The sequence below is a fragment of the Antechinus flavipes genome, chromosome 2 (genome assembly GCF_016432865.1).
Source record: "Antechinus flavipes isolate AdamAnt ecotype Samford, QLD, Australia chromosome 2, AdamAnt_v2, whole genome shotgun sequence".
Taxonomy (NCBI): Eukaryota; Metazoa; Chordata; class Mammalia; order Dasyuromorphia; family Dasyuridae; genus Antechinus; species Antechinus flavipes.
Window position 1 is genome coordinate 664,530,129 of NC_067399.1, and position 17,613 is coordinate 664,547,741.

The following is a 17,613-nucleotide window of genomic DNA, read 5'->3' on the forward strand; positions in this document are numbered from 1 at the left end:
TCTGTGCACTAGCCCCAGGCACCAAAATTGCTAGTCATTGCAGCGCTCACATTGACTCTATGAAAGTGTTTATGGGTATTATTATCCCCATACATAGAAACTGAGGCTCAGAGGGGTGCATTCAGTCACACGGTGTATAAGAAGTGTCAGAGACAAGCGCCAGAAGCAGCTCCTTTTCTGACTCCAGTCCAAACAATCACACAGTAAGCATTTATTAAGCACTCACCATTTGCCTCCAGTCACATCAGCTTAATAGGCAAATGTAAGCTTCCAGTTAGTCCCTCTCCAGATGGTCCCAAAGCATCACTGACCCTTCAGGTCATTTAAGGCAGTGATACTTGGAGAAGAAACAAATGACATTTGCCTTGGTGCATTTCACCTAGTGATGTGATGAACACTGACAAGACAGTGGGGAAATCATGGCTCACAGAATAGGTTTTGTGCCGCATGGGGCTAGCGCCGTCTGCTTGGAACTGACACAGAGAAGAGTGAGTTTTTGTGCCTTGACGTGAATATCCCTCCAAAAAAATAAAATAAAATTGTTTCCATTTAAAAAACTAAACCCTTCCTACAAAGTTCCTATCCAGTTTTTGCTCATGGTGACCCAGCTTTTCTCCAGTTTCAAGGGTTCTAACTTCCTCCAAGCATTTCATCTGAATCTCTTCTTGGCCCCCTCACGCCCTATCTTGCATTTACTGCTCTGTGCGCATAATAGGGCTGGCCATGCACATTTATATGAGCTGTGTACTCTGACTAAAAGATTTATACAATCCAATAACCCCTGATTTTCCCTATGCTTCCCATGACTGGAGTGGGTTGAAGAGACTTGGCTCAGTTCTTGAAGATGCACTAAGAAAAGATCTCTTCCACTCTCTTTACTTCCTCTATTTTGAGCCATCACTTAGGGATTAGAGAGGGAAACAAAAAAGAAAACTAGACTAAGTGGGTCTTTTTCTGCCATTTCTAGTACGGGAGTTATTTGTGAATTCTCAAGTATAGTTTGAGATCTGCTGTTGTGTCACACAGATCTGCGAAAGACAGAGAGCTTCTGATGAAGGATTCTGTAGGAATCCATTAGGTACTAATATCTTCCACCCTGGAGTGATATATCGCACCGTTACCTTTTTCTTATATTCATCAAAATGGTGACGATTTGTGTGACTCAGCCATTTGTTCAGTGATTCCGTGTCAGCATATTGCTGGCTGAGTTCAGATGGCTCTCATCTACTGAAGGCTTTTTGATTCTGTTCTTGGATCTTTGCTGTTTCATAAACTCCATCTGAAGGTACAATTTTGTTTACATTTGAGAAATTCAGTAGCAGCCACTCAGTGGTACCTTCCTATTCCAAAAGTGTTTTGGTGCATCGTTAATGTGTTTGTCACATGTTCTGAGAATGTCCCAAGGTCTCTCTTAAGAACTTTTGAGTTGATTGTACACCATGGGAGACGCTGCCAGAGAAGGTGCTGTGTTCTGGGAGCAAAGCAGAATTGAATTAGCTCAGAAGAAATGAGAAATGCCCAGTGTTAAAGAATCCACCCAAATGTCCATAGGGACCATTTGTGCCTGACCTGTGCCAGAGCATTTCGAGGTTGAATCGGTCTGATCAGCCACTGTCGGACACGCCGTAACTTCACTCTAATGAGGTAATTCTGGTCCTCCTTGAGAATGAGGGACAGCAAGCAACCGACCAAGAATGTCTTACATTCTACTGTCTTTTTCTTTTTTAATGAGAAAGTGTTTATCTTTCTATAGCTACTCTAGGGTGATGGGCTAAGTGTTTTTTGAATCTGTTCATGGGTTTTGATAAGATACTTTCCAAATCTTTTTTTTTTTTCATTTTATAGTTCCAAAAGGGTATAATGAGTCTGGTATTATATAAGTGTTCATTGAATTAAATGTGTTCTTACCAATGAGCCTTGATTTTAGGATGTCAGTAGGCCTCCAGACATGTCTATTTTTGCCTTGATAGCTTTATGCTCAATGCATCGTTATTAAGGAGGAAGGGGTAAGAATAAGCATTTCTATAGCATCTACTATGGGGCAGGCACTCTGCTAACGAATATTTCTTGTTAAATCTTCACAACAATTTTGTAGTTAAGGACATTAAGGTTAAGTGACTTACCCAGGGATCATGCAGCTAATAAGTATCTTGATGATGAATTTGAATTTAGGACTTTCTGAATCCAAACTCAGTGCCTTATCTAGTGCACCAAAACTGCCACTGCTTAATTTTCTTTAAAGGAGTCACCCTTCAGTTGCTTGAGTAGATCATCATCCTTTTTTTTTTTTATTGTTTCTTTCTCACCCTTATAGCAACGAGCTGACATTTCAGCCCGATGTTCCAAGGAACTGGCCACCTTTCCCTGGAGTATACACTCTGTCCTACTTACCTAATACAAATCTTAGCCAGTAGATGGGAAAATGGGGTAGTGGACAGAGCTTACTTATCTGATACAAATCTTAGCCAATAGATGGGGAAATGGGGTAGTAGACAGAGAAGTGCACTTGGAGGCAGGCTGACCTTCATTTGAGTCTTCCTTCCAACATTAACTATATGATTAAGGATCAAGTCACTCTAAGTAAGTTCTCTACTTGGGGAACATTTCCAAGCAATTTCTCATTCCCATCTCCCTCTGTCTTCCTTTGTTGTAGTGAAGAACACTGTGGACCAGAAAGTCAGGAAATCAGGTTCAAACCTAGCTTCTTGATTGTTATTAGCTGTTTAATCCCTAGGCCCTCAAGCTTACTATCTAATGGAAGAGGAAATCTTGATTGGTTCCCGTGTTTTGAGCATCTCAGATTTCCTTTCTAGGCCGTCACCACCATTAACTCTTTCCCACAGTTTATGAAGATTCTTAGCAAAGAATAACAGTGAACCCCCATCCTTCTTCCAGCTGGAGTTAGCAATTTAATTGTTAAGCCCCTTGTGGGAGAGAGGAGACTTGAATCCACATCATCTTGACTCCAAAACAAGCTTTCCATATATCACACTGCCCCTCAGAGCCCATAGTAATAAACACTTATTAATTAGTAAAACACTTATTAATTAATAAAGTCTTGTTAAATTAATTAAATCTTAATTGAATTAAAGGTTATCTCTTCCAACTTCTTTATTTTCAGGGAGACAGTGGTAGGTATTTAATCAGTGCCTGTTAATGAATGAGTAAATGAAACTTACTCTGTGCAGTGTATTATGGTGGGGAGGGAAATAGGAAAAAAACGGGGCTTGTTCTCAAGGAATCCCCATTTTAACACATGGACACTTTTAGCTACGAGTCACATCGAGGGTTCCCATGATCCTTGGGGGCCAGTTACAAAGCCTCTTCTCTACTATCATTGCAATTGATAAAATGATTTCTGTTTCTGATGTTGAACTATTAGACAGTGCCAATGATTGTCATGATACGAATTTTCCATTGATTGATTATCGTGTTCAAGTGATCTGTAAGCAGTCCCACGGAGCCAGAATTCAGACTCAAAACCCGGTACTGTCTCTCCAGGTTCTAGGCTTTCTACCACCCCTGTGTTAAAGATTGGGGACCCTTAGTCAATAAACCGGTTTCTTCAACTTCCTGATAAAGATAGAATAAGGAGGGAAAATAACAATATTCTTATGTGAAAGCGATCCACATGCAAACTGTGTTGTCCTCCTACCCCGAACCTTTTTGCTTTCCACCCCAACATTTTGCTCGTCTGTCTGGTCCGTTTGCTTGGCGTTCCTTTAAGGTGAGACTTTGCCTTTTCTTCTGTACCTTGCTGCCGCCCGGCTGACCCTGCCCCATCGTGGTAGGAGCGGTTATAATTTGCTGTTAGACTAAATCTCCAAGATCAAGCCCCCTCCAGCCCCTGACTGGGCAGTTTGGCGTTGGGGTAGAGTCCCTAGACATCCAGTCCCTTATGCTGTTAGTTGTGAGCAGAGTTAAGACATGGGCAGCCCGTCCCAGCCATCCCTCTCCACCGAGATTGATCTCCACTCGGCGCGTCTGTGTTTACAGCAAAGCGAGGAGAAAATAACACGTTAAGTGGAGTCCACCATCGTGGGTCCAAACAGCCATGTGCATTATCCTTGTCGTGTTGTGGGTAGAGATAAGGCCTTCCCTGATCTCGGCCAAGCTGGGGATGAATCTGGACCTTTCTGTTGGTTTGAAGGTCCTTCCAAAGGGGGGTGGTAGGCTACCTCAGAACTCGGCCGAGGGAAGGCAGCCCTCAGAAATGAGGAGGCCCCGGGAGACGTGAGTAACGACCCTCTTGTTGCAGATTTGGATAAATGGACACTGATATGGACTACGAACGGCCCAACGTCGAAACCATCAAGTGTGTCGTGGTCGGAGACAATGCTGTGGGGAAGACCCGGTTGATCTGTGCTAGGGCGTGCAACACCACCCTGACCCAGTACCAGCTGCTGGCCACGCATGTGCCCACGGTATGGGCCATTGACCAGTACCGAGTTTGCCAGGAGGTAAGGGGGACCCGCTACCCTGCCAGGCTAAAGGCCCGAGCCCCTTCCAATTTACTGACTCCCAAATGTGCTCAGTGGGGTGAGTGGGAAGGGCAGCCAAGCAGGAAACAAAAGTGACCCAAGAAGGCCTGGACTCCCTCCCTCTTCTTCCTAGAAGAACGTTATTTCCTGGTTGTGATCAGTAATAAGAATGGCCTGCTTTGGGAGTACCGTACCTCTGACTGCACTCACAGGGGGACTCCCAGTTCAGGAACTCCATCCACCAATGCAGATTGACCACATAGAGCTTTAAAGAATTTTCTGTAACGGAAACGTGAAATGACTTGACCAGAGTCTCACGATCTTTAAAACTGGCCAGAACTGCCGGCCAGAAGTCAAAAGGCATTTATTAAGAACTTGCTGCGTCCTAAGCCCTGTGGATATCTAGAAATAGAAAAATTGGACCCCTGCCCTCAGGGAGCCCCTCTTGTCATGCTGGAAGGTACAGCATGGAGAGAAGTAGGTCCATCCCAGACAGACTGAATCCATGGAGCTCAGTGGCTGAGAACGAGCAGCCGAAAATCAGCTCGTGATACAGTCAGGCCCGGGGGCCCCTGAGCAGAAGTGACCGTTTCTGTCCGTCCCTGGTGCAGGTCCTGGAACGCTCCCGAGATGTCGTCGACGAAGTGAGTGTTTCTCTCAGGCTCTGGGATACCTTTGGTGACCACCACAAAGACAGGCGGTTTGCTTATGGCAGGTAAGTCATATTTAACCTAATTTTTAAAAAATTTGACCGTTGGGTTTGCAACAATCAACTCGGCAAAAACAGAGTAAAGGAGACACGGAAAGCACATGATGTGAAAAAGATCTGGGGTATCTTAGTGGACCTGTGAGTTTGAGATGAGTCAATAGTGTGCCATGATGATCCGGCCTTGCTATTTTGGTTGTTTTTTTTGTTTTTTTTGTTTTTTTTTTTTTTTTTGCTTGCAAGCAAAGGAGAGAAATAACATTGGAGAAAAAGGAAGGGAGAGATCAGCCGTGTGCTCTCTCCTGGTCAGAACCTGCAGGATTATATTCTGGTCTGGGCGCTACTTTGGGGGAAGAATATTGAGAGAGTGGAGTGGTCAGGGTGGGGGGACCATCCCATATGAGGAGCGGTTTGTCAATCAATAACAGTGGGAGAGAGAGAAACGATTTCAACTCAGTCTTAGGGAAATCTTCCTCACAGAGCCGTCCAAAAATTGGATCTCAGTCAATAAACATTTATTAGGCACTTAGTGTGTACCAGACATTATGCTAAGCACTGGAGAGAGCGAGAAAGGGAAGCAGACTGAGTTCTGGGGGACTCTGGCAGGCCAGCCGGGGGGTGTCAGTGAATCACAGAAGGTCATCGGGAACAATGCAGCCCAAGCCGCCCTTTTCCAGGTGGTGACAGGGAGACTCAGCGGGCCAGGACCATGCAGGGCAGGCAGGGCAGACTGCCTTTGACCAGGGCTTGAGACATTACATCTGAGGCGCTGTCTCCCGCTTTAGACAAATGCTCCTTGAAGGCCCCTCCATGGTGATGACTCCCCCCTCCCTTTGCCATGAGGATGTGGGCGGCAGCCAGAGCCCTGGGCCGGAGGGAAAATCCCAGCTCCTCTCTCCCGATGGGGGTGATCTGGGCAAAATTAGCTCAGGATTTTGGGGTTCACAAGTAGTTTAAAGTTATAGCGGAAAGAGACCTCAGACTGTCTAGTCCGACTCTCATTTTACTTAGAGGCTGAGAAAGGGCGAGTCATTTCTCCCCAGTCACCCAGCGAGGGAGCAACGGGAGACCGTCGAGCCCTGAGCTTCTAACTTGAAATACAGCCTGCTTTGTACTGTCCCTCACTATCTCTGGGGCACTCCAGCTTGGGACCCATCATTTATAGTCCTAAGTCAGTCTGAGCCACATAAGGCAGAGGGAATTCTGGGCAGTTGTAAATGTCGGTCACTAGCCGCGACCCCTGTGGCCAGCAAGCTGCAGGTGCTTGGAAGGCTCCGTTAAACTTCCCCCTTCGCCGAAGAGGCAGAGGAAGCCGTGGGAGGGGCAGCTCTCGTGAGGCTCCCCAGCCTTCCCCTTCTGCCGCCTCTCTCCTCAGTCTGGATAACACGTCCCCTGCCTTCTGCCAGACGATCTCCTATCGCTCTGGGGCCGGGCAGCCCCGCTTCTGGGCCCCATCTGCTGTTCCAGCCTTTTTGGACCACATTGGGCGGCTCTGGTTTCCTGGGTCCTTCACGACATCTAAAGCCTCTCAGATACAAGGGGTGTCCTTCCTCTCCAAATGGCGTCTCCAACTTCCTCTTTCCATGGATTTCCAGAATACAAAATCCCAGTCAGGACCAGATGCCTTTTTTCTTCTTTAAAAAAGAGTAAGAGGAGGTGGAGATGGAAAAGTGAACCCTAAAGGAGAGGACTATGGGCTCCGTTCTCACGGAACATGGGCAGCAACTGTCGAGGCCCCACGTCCATTCAGTAACATATGAACAAAGTGAAAAATCATTTACTTTCTACTGAGCCCTTCCTGGGGACTTACTAAATGTGTATTTACTAACTGACTGACAGGGCATCCCTGGGCTGGAACACAGAGTTGTCTCAACTTCTATATTCCTCACACGGTCTGGGACCTCAAGAAGCTTCCTACCTAGGAGGGAGAAAATAGAACATGCAGCAGACAAGGCAGTGCCCACGTGCTGGGACGCCTTCCGGAAGAACAGCTCTCGGGGAAGGTTGCCTGGGGACGTGGAGTTTTTAAAGTGGCCACAGATTCCACACTGTGGCGTGGAGGATGGAGACCTCACCGTGGCCTTGCCCCGTGCCTGGGACATTCACTAAGGGTGCAGCCTGAGAAAGACCTCTCTAGGTCTCCTTTTCCTCAGCCATCAAATGGGTCAATTGGACCCAAGTATATATTTATATACATACATTAGATATATACATTTTATTTGACATACATATTTATTCCAGCTGAGAAAACGATCCTTAGCTCCTTAGATAAGTTGTCGGTGCCCCTGGCAAACCATCGGAACTAGAGGCAGCCGGAGAAATCGGAAGGGGCTGGCGCTCGGGAGAACCGGGAACGGCTTCTCACAGAAGCAGATTTTAACTGAGATTTGCAGGAAGCCAACCCGTCCATCCGTGGGCATTTATTAAGAATCCCCCGCGTGCCGGGCACTGGACTCAGCATGGGGATGCCAAAAAGAGGCAAGTCAGGCCTTGCCCTCAAGGAATTCATAGTCTAATGGGGAAGACAGTATTAAACACATATATATCAACATGTATATCAATATATATGTAAATATGTCTATTCAAATATATTACATATATATGATGTGTACATTGCTATATGATCAGTGACGTCCATTCACACACATGTCAATGTAAACATATATGGTGTGTGAACATATTGGCTGTTCGTGTGTACGCACGTGCCTGTAATATACAGGCTATCTGGCATGTCACTTTGTACATACATGTGTGCATATGTAGGCGTGCATGCATACACACGCATGTGAGGCTGTAGACAGGATAAATAAGAGCTCCTTCACAGAGAGGAGTCCCCGGAAGGAAGCAGGGTGGGAGGCCTCCTGTAGGAGGCGGCTTTTGTCAGGTCTCCCGGGAAGCCAGGGAGGCTGGGAGTCAGAGCATCCCAGGCTGGGGAAGGGACAGCCTCGGGGAGGAGCCCAGAGATGAGAACGAGCATCTCATTTGAGGACCAACGTTCGATGGAGGAGGACATGAAGGGAAGGACTGAGCTTGCCGCTCCTCTGGGTCCCTCCAGGGTCTTGGAAACTCTCCCACCAGATCCCTGGTGAGTCACATTGAACGGGAGCCTGGCTTAGAGCTGCCGAGCACCCCCAGTCCCTCTAAGCTCAGCCAGCCTGGGGGGTCTCTGGATCCCGTCTCCGAATGATGTTTTCAAAGGCATAAAATAGAACCTGGAGGATTGCATGGGGAACCGGCCATTTTTGTAATACAGCTCCCAACGTGTTCAGAAGGAAGTGCAGAGCCCCGGGTGAAGGACCCCGGTTCTTCTCCAGCCTCCTCTTCTTTTATAGATGCAGATCTGAAGGTCAGGGAGTAGACGCCAGTCACTCACTCCCACAGACTCTGAGCCACACAACTAATAAGGGTCACAGGGAAGATTCCTCTGATTCCATGGTGGGCGAGCTTTCCCAGCACACTGGTACACATTTAAATAATAACAGGAAATCATATTTCTGTAATAACAACCAATGGCTATTCCCTTGTCAGCCAATTCATGAAGCATTGATTAAGCGCCTACCAAGTGACAAGGACTGTGCTGCTCCCCAAGAGTGTGAGTATAAAGGAGGCGGTCCCTGCCCTCTGGAGGAGAATCTGCAACTCAAATAAGCTTGTTCCAAATGACTCAGAGATACCCTGTGAAATATAGCTGAGGGAGACAAAAGCTAGCAGTAAAATCTATTTGAAATAAAATCTCTTAAAAGTTACTCAAAGGAACTAATAATTAAAAAAAAAAAAAACTCAGCCTCAGTCAGCAGCCGCGGCGGTACAATGGACGGAACCCCTGGCCTGGAGTCAGAAAGAGCTCACTTCAGCCTTGCCAGAACTTTCCTAGCTGAGTGACCTTGGGCGAGTCACCGCTGCCTGTCTCCTTTCCCTCATCAATAAAATGGGGATGATAACGGCACGTGCTGCCATGGTAGTCGTGAGGATCAAATAAGATGTTTGTAACGTGCCTCGCCCGGTGCCTGGCGCACAGCAGACTCTAGAGAGACGCTCCCTTACCTTTCCTTGCTCTCAGTCCTGGGCACTGCGCAGACAGAAACAGTCCCTGCCCCTCCCACAGCTCCGTTCCGCGGGTGGCAGTTGCTGGGGCTCCCCGCGCCCCCCACGAGCCGGCTGCGCGGGGATCGCCATCTTGTTTTTCTCAGAATTCCCTTCCGCCCCGGCTTCGCGGACATTTCCATCCCTCGGTTCTTGGCCCATTCACGAAGCTGCTGCTCGGTGAAGCCGGAACGGCGGCTGCAGAGGGCTGGGCCACCTGGAGAGCAGCCTGTTCTGTGCGGGGACAGAGATGAGCTCAGACCATGGGAGGAGGAATGTCTCCTGCCCCCTCCAAAGAGCTCTGAGCCCACCAGGGAGACTCCCGAGAGATTCCCACGAACCTGGGCCTGCGTCGAGCCGCGGGATCCCCAGGGATCCTCGGTGAACTCTGGAGGATCTGAGGGGGCGCTGGGAAGGCAGCGGGTGGCAGCCGGAGCACCAAACATTAGTCAAGATACCAAACTTTTACTCAGTCACTTAACAGCTGTGTGACCCCGAACGTCATCTCTCTCATCCTCAGTTTCTTCATCTGTAAAATGGGAATAATGATAATAGCACCTCCCTCGCCCACCAACTCAAGTGAGCGAGCACAAGTGCCAGGCCTGACTCCTTTCAGTGCTGACTCTGTGATCTTGTAGGTCTCGGCCACTTCTCGGTGAATGAGCTTGCGATCCTCTGGGTTGGGAGTCTAAAGATGTGGATGGTTTCTCAAACGAGACTGACTCCGAGCTCCTTGAATCCTGCGTCAAAGCTCCAAAGCCGAAAAGGATGTGCAGAGTCATCCTGTCTAGCGCTCTGACTTCGTGATTGCCCCTTCTTAATTGGCAGAATCAAGCAGCACCTTCAAATTCATCCAGAAAATCCTCTGACTTTTCATCTGAGGCCCAGAACTCAGAGAACTGTCTCTCCATTAGAATGAATGCTGCTTGAGGGTATGGACCCTTGTTTTGTAATTAGGGGAGGGGGCAAGCAAGGTGGCTCCATGGACAAATCACTGGGCCCGAGTGGACTTAGGAAGACCTGAGTTCAAATTCAGCCCCAGACACTTACTGGCTTTGTGACCCTGGGCAACTCACTTAACCCCGTTTGCTTCAGTTTCCTGAGCACTCCAGTATCTCTGCCAAGACAAGAAAACCCCGGATGGGGCCATGAAGAGTCAGATGCTGAAACAAGAAGTGTTTTTGTTTTGGCCGGGGGGGGGGGAGGGAGGGGGCTGACTTTGTATCTTCAGCGCATAATAAGCATTTAATAAATGCTGACAAAGCCACATGGTGGGGGAGGAGCAGGGAGGGCACTGGGTTCTTCCACTGCTGACAAACTGCTCCGTCATGTGACTGTCCAAAGTCCATTGTCCTTCGTTCCTTCTCTTAGAGATTCCTTCTGCCGTGAGGGATATTCTTTCAAAATCAAGTTTTGCTCTCAGTCACATGCCTCGGGAGGGCTCCCTTGCACCCACAAATCCCTCTTTCTCACTGCCTTTCACGGGATTTTTACCTTATATTTGTGGGAAGACAGTTTTTCAGGGGACCAAAATAAAACAGCAGAGCCTGAATTCCCATGATGCTCCTCCAGTTCCTCTCTTCTCCTTCCCTTCCCCTGTAACAAAAAACAACTAACACTCCAGCCAGTGGAACTGACCAAGCATCCCTACACCATACTTTGCACCCATAGGCTCCCACTTCTGTGCTGAGAAGATCGGCTGTGTTTCATCATCCATTCACCACTTCATCGCTATCAGTCAGAATTCAGCCACTCTTTCCCTTCGACATCAGTCATGTTCTCCTGATAGATTGTGTGTTATCATGTACCATTGTACATCTCTTGATCCAACGTATAGAATTCTCCTGGTTCCGTCGTTTCCCAGTTGTTCTAACTCTTGGGGGCCTCATTTGCGGTTTTCTTGGCAGAGTGATTGGCCATTTCCTTCTTGAAAAACCTGAGACAAACTGAGGTCACCTACCCAGTCTTCCCGACCCGAGCTGGACACTCTGTCCCCCGCGGCACCGAGCCGCCCCTAGTTCTGGGCATTCTCTTGGGCCCGGTCTAACAAGCTGGCTCGTGGGTGTGTTTCTCCTGGAACTTAATGCTGCAGAAGTCCCACAAGGAATCATGGGACCACAGACCTAGCACTCGAAGATCCTTAGAAGCCCACTTGTTTTATGGAAAAGGAACTGAGGCCTAGAGATGTTAGGTGACTTGTCTAAGATTAGACACTGAGTATCGGAGGCAGGATAGGAACAAGTTTTGGATCTCCAGACTCTTTCCAATATGGCACCATCTTTGTTGTTGTGACTGAAAACCCAGTCTTTCCAAAGATTGAATTTGGATATGATGTTCTAGTTACTTTAGTTAAAAAGCCCAATTCAATCATCATATTTATTCTGAGATTTCTGAAAAACAATATTACTGTCATGATCATCGCCATTGTCGTTATTATGCTCTAGGGAACCTCCTCAATCTCCCCGTCATTTTGACTTTTAATCACACGTCATTTGGAAAGAAGACAGGATCCTCCTTATATTTTCTGTCTCCGCTGGGGTCACAGCCCTGTTTGGGGCCATAGAAATCTGCCATTTATGGGAATTGACAATCCATGTGTTGTCCGCAGACTCTTCCGGAGGCTGTTGAGTAAGTGCACCTGGACTCTTGCTAATCCTTGATCGTACTCTTGTAGTAACGGTGAGAGTATCCGGATTCAGAGCAGAGTGCAGAGAACTCTGCCTCTGGCCCCGTCTTCCCAAAGCAAAGATGAGGGGTAGGAAGTTGTTCCTTGGAATACTCAGTGGGAATTCCAGCGTGATACTCTCCTGAGTGTGTTCTTCCCAGGTCAGGGAGATGTCAGGACTGGATCTCCTGCCTGAGCTCCTGCCATTTCCCCCAGAATTATGTCATGATGCCCTCCGTGGATAATGCCAGCTGGCAAGGTTCCGCCACTTTCTTTCCTAGCAAATCTGATTTTTAAAATAAGGTCCAAATAATAAATACACAAAACTTTTAGCTGAACTGAGGCTCCTACTTGTCCTTCTACTACTTAGGAAAACCCTCAATGGTGTCTCATCCAGCCTGTATAGAAAGGAACCTGGGAACCAGCCAAGGGAGAGAAGCATTTATCAGTTAGGCACCAACCTCATTCAGTCATGCTAGAGCCTCCGCCAAAGTGGAGTGGAGAGAACCTGGATTTGGATGAACTGGGTTCAAATGCCGCCTCTGCTGACTACGGATCAAAAAAAATCAGACTTAGACTGATATTCCCTAAGTCATTGACTCTGATCCTTTCATTTTACAAATGAGCAAACGAAGGTAGTCCACGATAGAAGTGAGAAGACTTGCTGAGGCGACTAAGCCACAGAACCCGTATCTGATCTCATTCTCTGTGTCGCCAAATCCGGGTTTCTTTCTTTGCTTGTGTTCCTTGCCTTTCAGAGATGTGTAGCAACAGAGCTATAACAGAGGCGCTATCCATGCCTCTATCTGGGTCATTGAATCAAATGTTCAACAGAATAGAATCATCCAAACACAGATCCTTTCCCTACACACACACCTGCTTGAGGAGAGGTGGGAATTTTTTTCATTTTTATCCATCCGGTTCTTAACACAACGTCCCAAATATAGCAGTCACTTAATTAAATTGATTTAACACCTTTCTGACTGGCAAGATCCCGCTGCTTTCTTCTCCCAGTAAATCTGATTTTTAAAACAAGGTATAAGTAAGCTTGGAGGTGCCTTCTTATTCTTCATTTACCACACAGAGTCACAAGTATTTAGGTAATGAATTGGGTTAGTCCTGGGATTCTCCTTCTAAGCCAACTTTGGTTGTGATCCTTCGACTGTTCATCCACTTGTTTTCTTGCCTAAGTCGTATCTCCCTCCCATTTTTCCATAAGAATAGCTTTAAAGGCTTCTCACATTTTTCAAGAGCCAAGGAAACCATATATAGCATTCGTAACAATCAAGAAAAAGCAAGGAGAGCAGGCCGACCCAGCGAGCTTGTGATGATGTCACGCTGTCTCTTTGTGATCACTGCTTCCTTTTCTAAAGATCCACTCACCATCCCTTTAATAAAACATCCCGGACGTTGGCAGGATTCACTCATTGGTCTAAAGTTGGCAGATTTGTTCTCTTCCCTTCGGGGAAATTGCATCATTCACCTCCTCCCATTGTGAGACGGCTTCCATTCTCTGCAGTCTTCCAGTGGTCACCAAGGGTAGCTCAGTGAGAAGTGGGGCACGATGGGGGCCTAGAAATGGAATTGTCCAGGAGAACCAAGGCATTCTCCTGCTCACTCTCTCCATTCATCCTGGCTATCAACTCACTCCTGGTTATTTTTGTTGGTGCTGTCTGGAAATCATTGTCTTTGGCGGAGAAAGCCAATGAGAGGCGGCTCCCACTCCCACGGACGGGAATCTTACCCTCTCTCGTGGCTATTTCCCCTTATATAAAGCAAGGAAATTGGACTCCATGATCTGTAAGGGACTTTTGAGCTTTAAATCCAATGGCAAATCCAGAGTATTTGGAAAGTGCTTTGTCCACCCTAACGCGCTCTCTGAATGAATACGAGCTGTTAGGACTACATCAGTGTCTTCTTGAATTCCCATTTCAATTTTATTCAGCCTACTGTGTGCAAGGCCCTGTGTTTGATGAATTAGGAAGAGCCTTGGACATAACCATTACAAGGTAATTAACATTTCTGGAGCAATTTGTGGTAAACAGAGGGTTTTCCACATAACAACAATTTGGTGGTACAAATATCTCCACTTTACGGAGACGTAAACTGAGACTCATAAAGCTTAAGTGGTTTGCCCATGTAAGTATTAGAGATTTAAAGCTAAAAAGAGGCCTTAGAATTACCCTGTCAGTCCATCCTATTCTTTTTATGGAAGAAGATTTAATGAAGTTCACACAATCAAGAAGTGGGGCCATTGTGGGTCCTGACTTTAGCATTTTATGACTAAATCGTGATTGTTGCCTCCTGAAAACTGATGAGAGAGGCCCTCCTCCACCAGCAGCCCTCCAAAGTCTTCTCTTTTCCCAATGAGCCAATCTTCCTGCTTTTAACCCTTTCTTCTACCGCCTCCTTTCTATCTTTTCAGTGGTTTTCTTATTCTGCTGTGGATCTCTGCAGTTTCTTTAAAAGTCCAGATCTAGAAATGGGTTCCACATCAATGGGACAGATAATGAATCAATGGATGGGTAGATGTACAGACTGGTATGGAGGGAGATAGATGGATGGCTAAATGGATGTAGAGTGGTATATTGTTGTTTGTTTGTCCCTCGTTCTCAAAGAGGGTGACCGTGACATCAGGGAGATGCTACCATAACATGCAAGTGAATTGGAGTTAAATGAGGGAAGAGTTATGCAAGGTCACCTGCCTCACTTTCCCCTCCAGAGCCTTCTGGATCCAGTGGCCAGATATAGATCAGGACAACTGGAGATAACCCTGGATGAATTGACCAGACGTTGATGAATTGATTGATTGGTTGGTTGGTTGGTTTATTTATTCAAAGTGGTATATACAGGTAGGTGAATAGGTAGATAAATGGATAGCTATATAGATAGCAGTTAGATAAATGGATCGAGATATAAATAGCAGTTGGATTAATAGATGGATAGACATATAGGTAGCAGATGGATGGATAAATAGATAAAAAGACTCATAAGTAGCAGTTAAATTAATAAATAAATAGATAGACATAGATAGCGGTTGGATTAATAGATGGATAGACATATAGGTAGCAGTTGAACTAATAGATAAATGGATAGACATATAAGTCCAGTTGGATGGAAAACTGGATAGAAGGGATGGAGAGACAGAGGGAGAGACACAGAGAGAATATATTTAGTGCTTACTATGTGACAGGCGCTGACAAATGTCATTGTTACCTCTTTGGGACTTAGAACCAGATAATGCTCCTTTGTAGCAATGAACGATGGAGAAAGCCCCTCCAGAAAACAAGATAAGATGTTCCCGTTAGAAAGTTTCCCAGCCGATGGAGAGAGGGAGGGAGGGAGCTGTCAGCACCCAGGACGGAGCACTGAATCACGTGGTCCCCTTGAACTGGCCCAGAGAGTCGAGAAGACCCCCGTTTGTCCCCTCCCCCTTGGCAAATAATGTTACAGGATCATGAGTTTAGAGCTGAACGGGCTCTTAGAAGCCCTCTTGCCCAGCGCTTCATTTAATAGATGAGAAAGCTAGGTGACCCACCCAAGATCATACTGCTCACAAATGACAGAGGTACAATTACAGCCAAGTCCATTGAATCCAATGCAGTGCTCTCCCCGCCATTTTCTCCCCAGTCAGGAGCTGAGCTGGGATTCAGAGACAGATCTTGTCCCTCCAAACATGGTGTTCTCTCCACTAAAGGCCCCTCTGCCCAGACTGCCAGGCCGCCCCTGAGCCCTCCTCCCACTGCCACTGCCTTGTTCCCTTAAATCCCAGCCCGCCTCCACAAGGCCGCCCAAGGGGCTTCAGCCACGTTTTGGGGGTGACGTCTCACCCGCTGGGGAGGAAAAGTCCCGTGCAGGTTTCTGGTAACGGCAGAAGTGGGAGGCAGCCAGCCAGCCAGTCGGGCATCATTTACCTGTGACAGGTGAATCGCCCTAAGCTGCCTTCCCTCTGTGCACCAGGGTAGTCAGTAGCTAAACTTCCTGCAGGAAAGAGCTGCTCGGTCGGTCGTCAGGGCGTGTTTCTGAAGTCAGGCGCGGGATGCTTCGGTTCTCCCCCTCATGATAACCAGAAGAGCTTGCTCTCCTCCCCCCCTTCTTACTCCCCAGGGATTCTTTTCAGGCAAGGTGGGTTAAGTTTCCTCCGCAGAGGGCACAGGTAATTGTAGACAGAAGTCATTCTGCCCTTCTATTGTGCGGGCTCAAAGAAAGGCCTTTGCAAAACCCCGGACTCGGCTGCCTGGTGCTGCTGCCCTGGGAGGGAAAGGCCGTCCCTGCCTTTTCCTGGAGCTTAGAAATCAAGAAGGGAGCAAAGCTGGGGGACTCTGCTCCCGCCCTTGCTCTTTCCCTGAGGTGGAGAGAGAGGCGCCAGGACATGCCAGTTTGGGGAATGGGTCCTAATAAGGGCCCACATGATGTAACAGCCAGGAACATTGACCAGAAAGGCCCGAAAAAATAACTGCTAGAACAGAAGCAGCATTTATTAAGCACCTACTATATGCCAGGCACCCTGCTAAGACTTTACAGATATTATATACCGAGGCTCACAACTCTAGGAGGCAGGTGCTGGTATTTTTCTATTTTATTGTTGAGCAAACAGGCCGAGTTTAAGAGACTTGCCCAGGATCACACTGCTAGGAAGGGAGGCTGGATTTGGACCCGCTCTTCCTGACCCCAGGCCCGGTTGTAGCTGCTGTATCACCAGCCGAAGGATCGGGGGTTGGGGGAGGCTGGGCTGGAAAAGAAGCCTCAGGTCAGAGAGCAGGCAGAAGGAAAGAGACAGTGTCTGATGGCTTCAGACTCTGGAAGCTGTTATATGGAGACAGAATAAAGCCTCTTCTGATTGAGCCCATCTGGTACCAAGTCTGGCCCAGGCCCTCCTCTATCCCTGGGATGCTGCCTCCTCCCGGTCCCCTCCCAGAATTCCAAGTGCTGTCCAAGGCTCAGCTCGGGGCCCACTTCCTCCCCAGCTCATTTCCCAATCTCATTCAGTTGTCATGACATCCCCCCCTCCAAAAAAAAATACTTAGCAATGACTTCTCTGTGTTAACATTGCAACCCCTTAGGAGGAAGGAAAGAGGGAGGGAGGAAAAGGGAGAGATAGAGAAGAGACAGAAAGAGAGAGAGTGACAGAGACAGGGAGAGAGAAGAGGAGGGAGAGAGGAAGGAGGGAAGGAAGGAAGCAGGGAGAGAGAGGAGGGAGGGAAGAGAGAGAGAAGGAAAGAGAGAGAGGGGGAAAAAGAGAGAGAGAGCATTTAGTAAATATTCACTATGTGGCAGTTGCCCTGGGAATACAAATGCAAGCCAAAATATAGGTGTGTATGTATGTTATATATAGATATAAACACATATGTACCCACATACATCTGTGTGTAATCCCCGGCCTCAGGGGGCTCACCTTCTGCTGAGGGGGATACACAGAGCTGTGGCCAAGGGTAGGAGGGGGGAGGTAAACCATACAGGGGCCAGGGCCTGGGGGGCAGGGAGAGAAGGGGAAGCCCACCTAGTCCTGAAGAAGAGCCAGCACAGGTGTGGGCGCGGATGGCCTGTCACCTCCTGAAGCGATGGGCTGGGACGGGAAGTCAGCTGTTCAGGGGAGAGGGCTGCTGGTGCCCAGGTGGGAGCGGCCCGGGGTAGTTGTAAGAGAAGGACCAGAATCCCCCTGGGGCACTGTGAGCTTT

General features: G+C 47.6%; 1 protein-coding gene across 1 annotated transcript in view; it reads left to right on the top strand.

Annotated features, from left to right (window-relative positions):
* Window positions 1-17,613, top strand: part of RHOBTB1 (Rho related BTB domain containing 1) — an 86,776-nt gene that overhangs the window by 30,979 nt on the left and 38,184 nt on the right. The window contains 2 exon segments of the mRNA XM_051982614.1: window positions 4,259-4,460; window positions 5,093-5,196. Of these exon segments, the coding sequence (XP_051838574.1) occupies window positions 4,269-4,460; window positions 5,093-5,196 (296 nt within the window). The 5' untranslated portion in view covers window positions 4,259-4,268.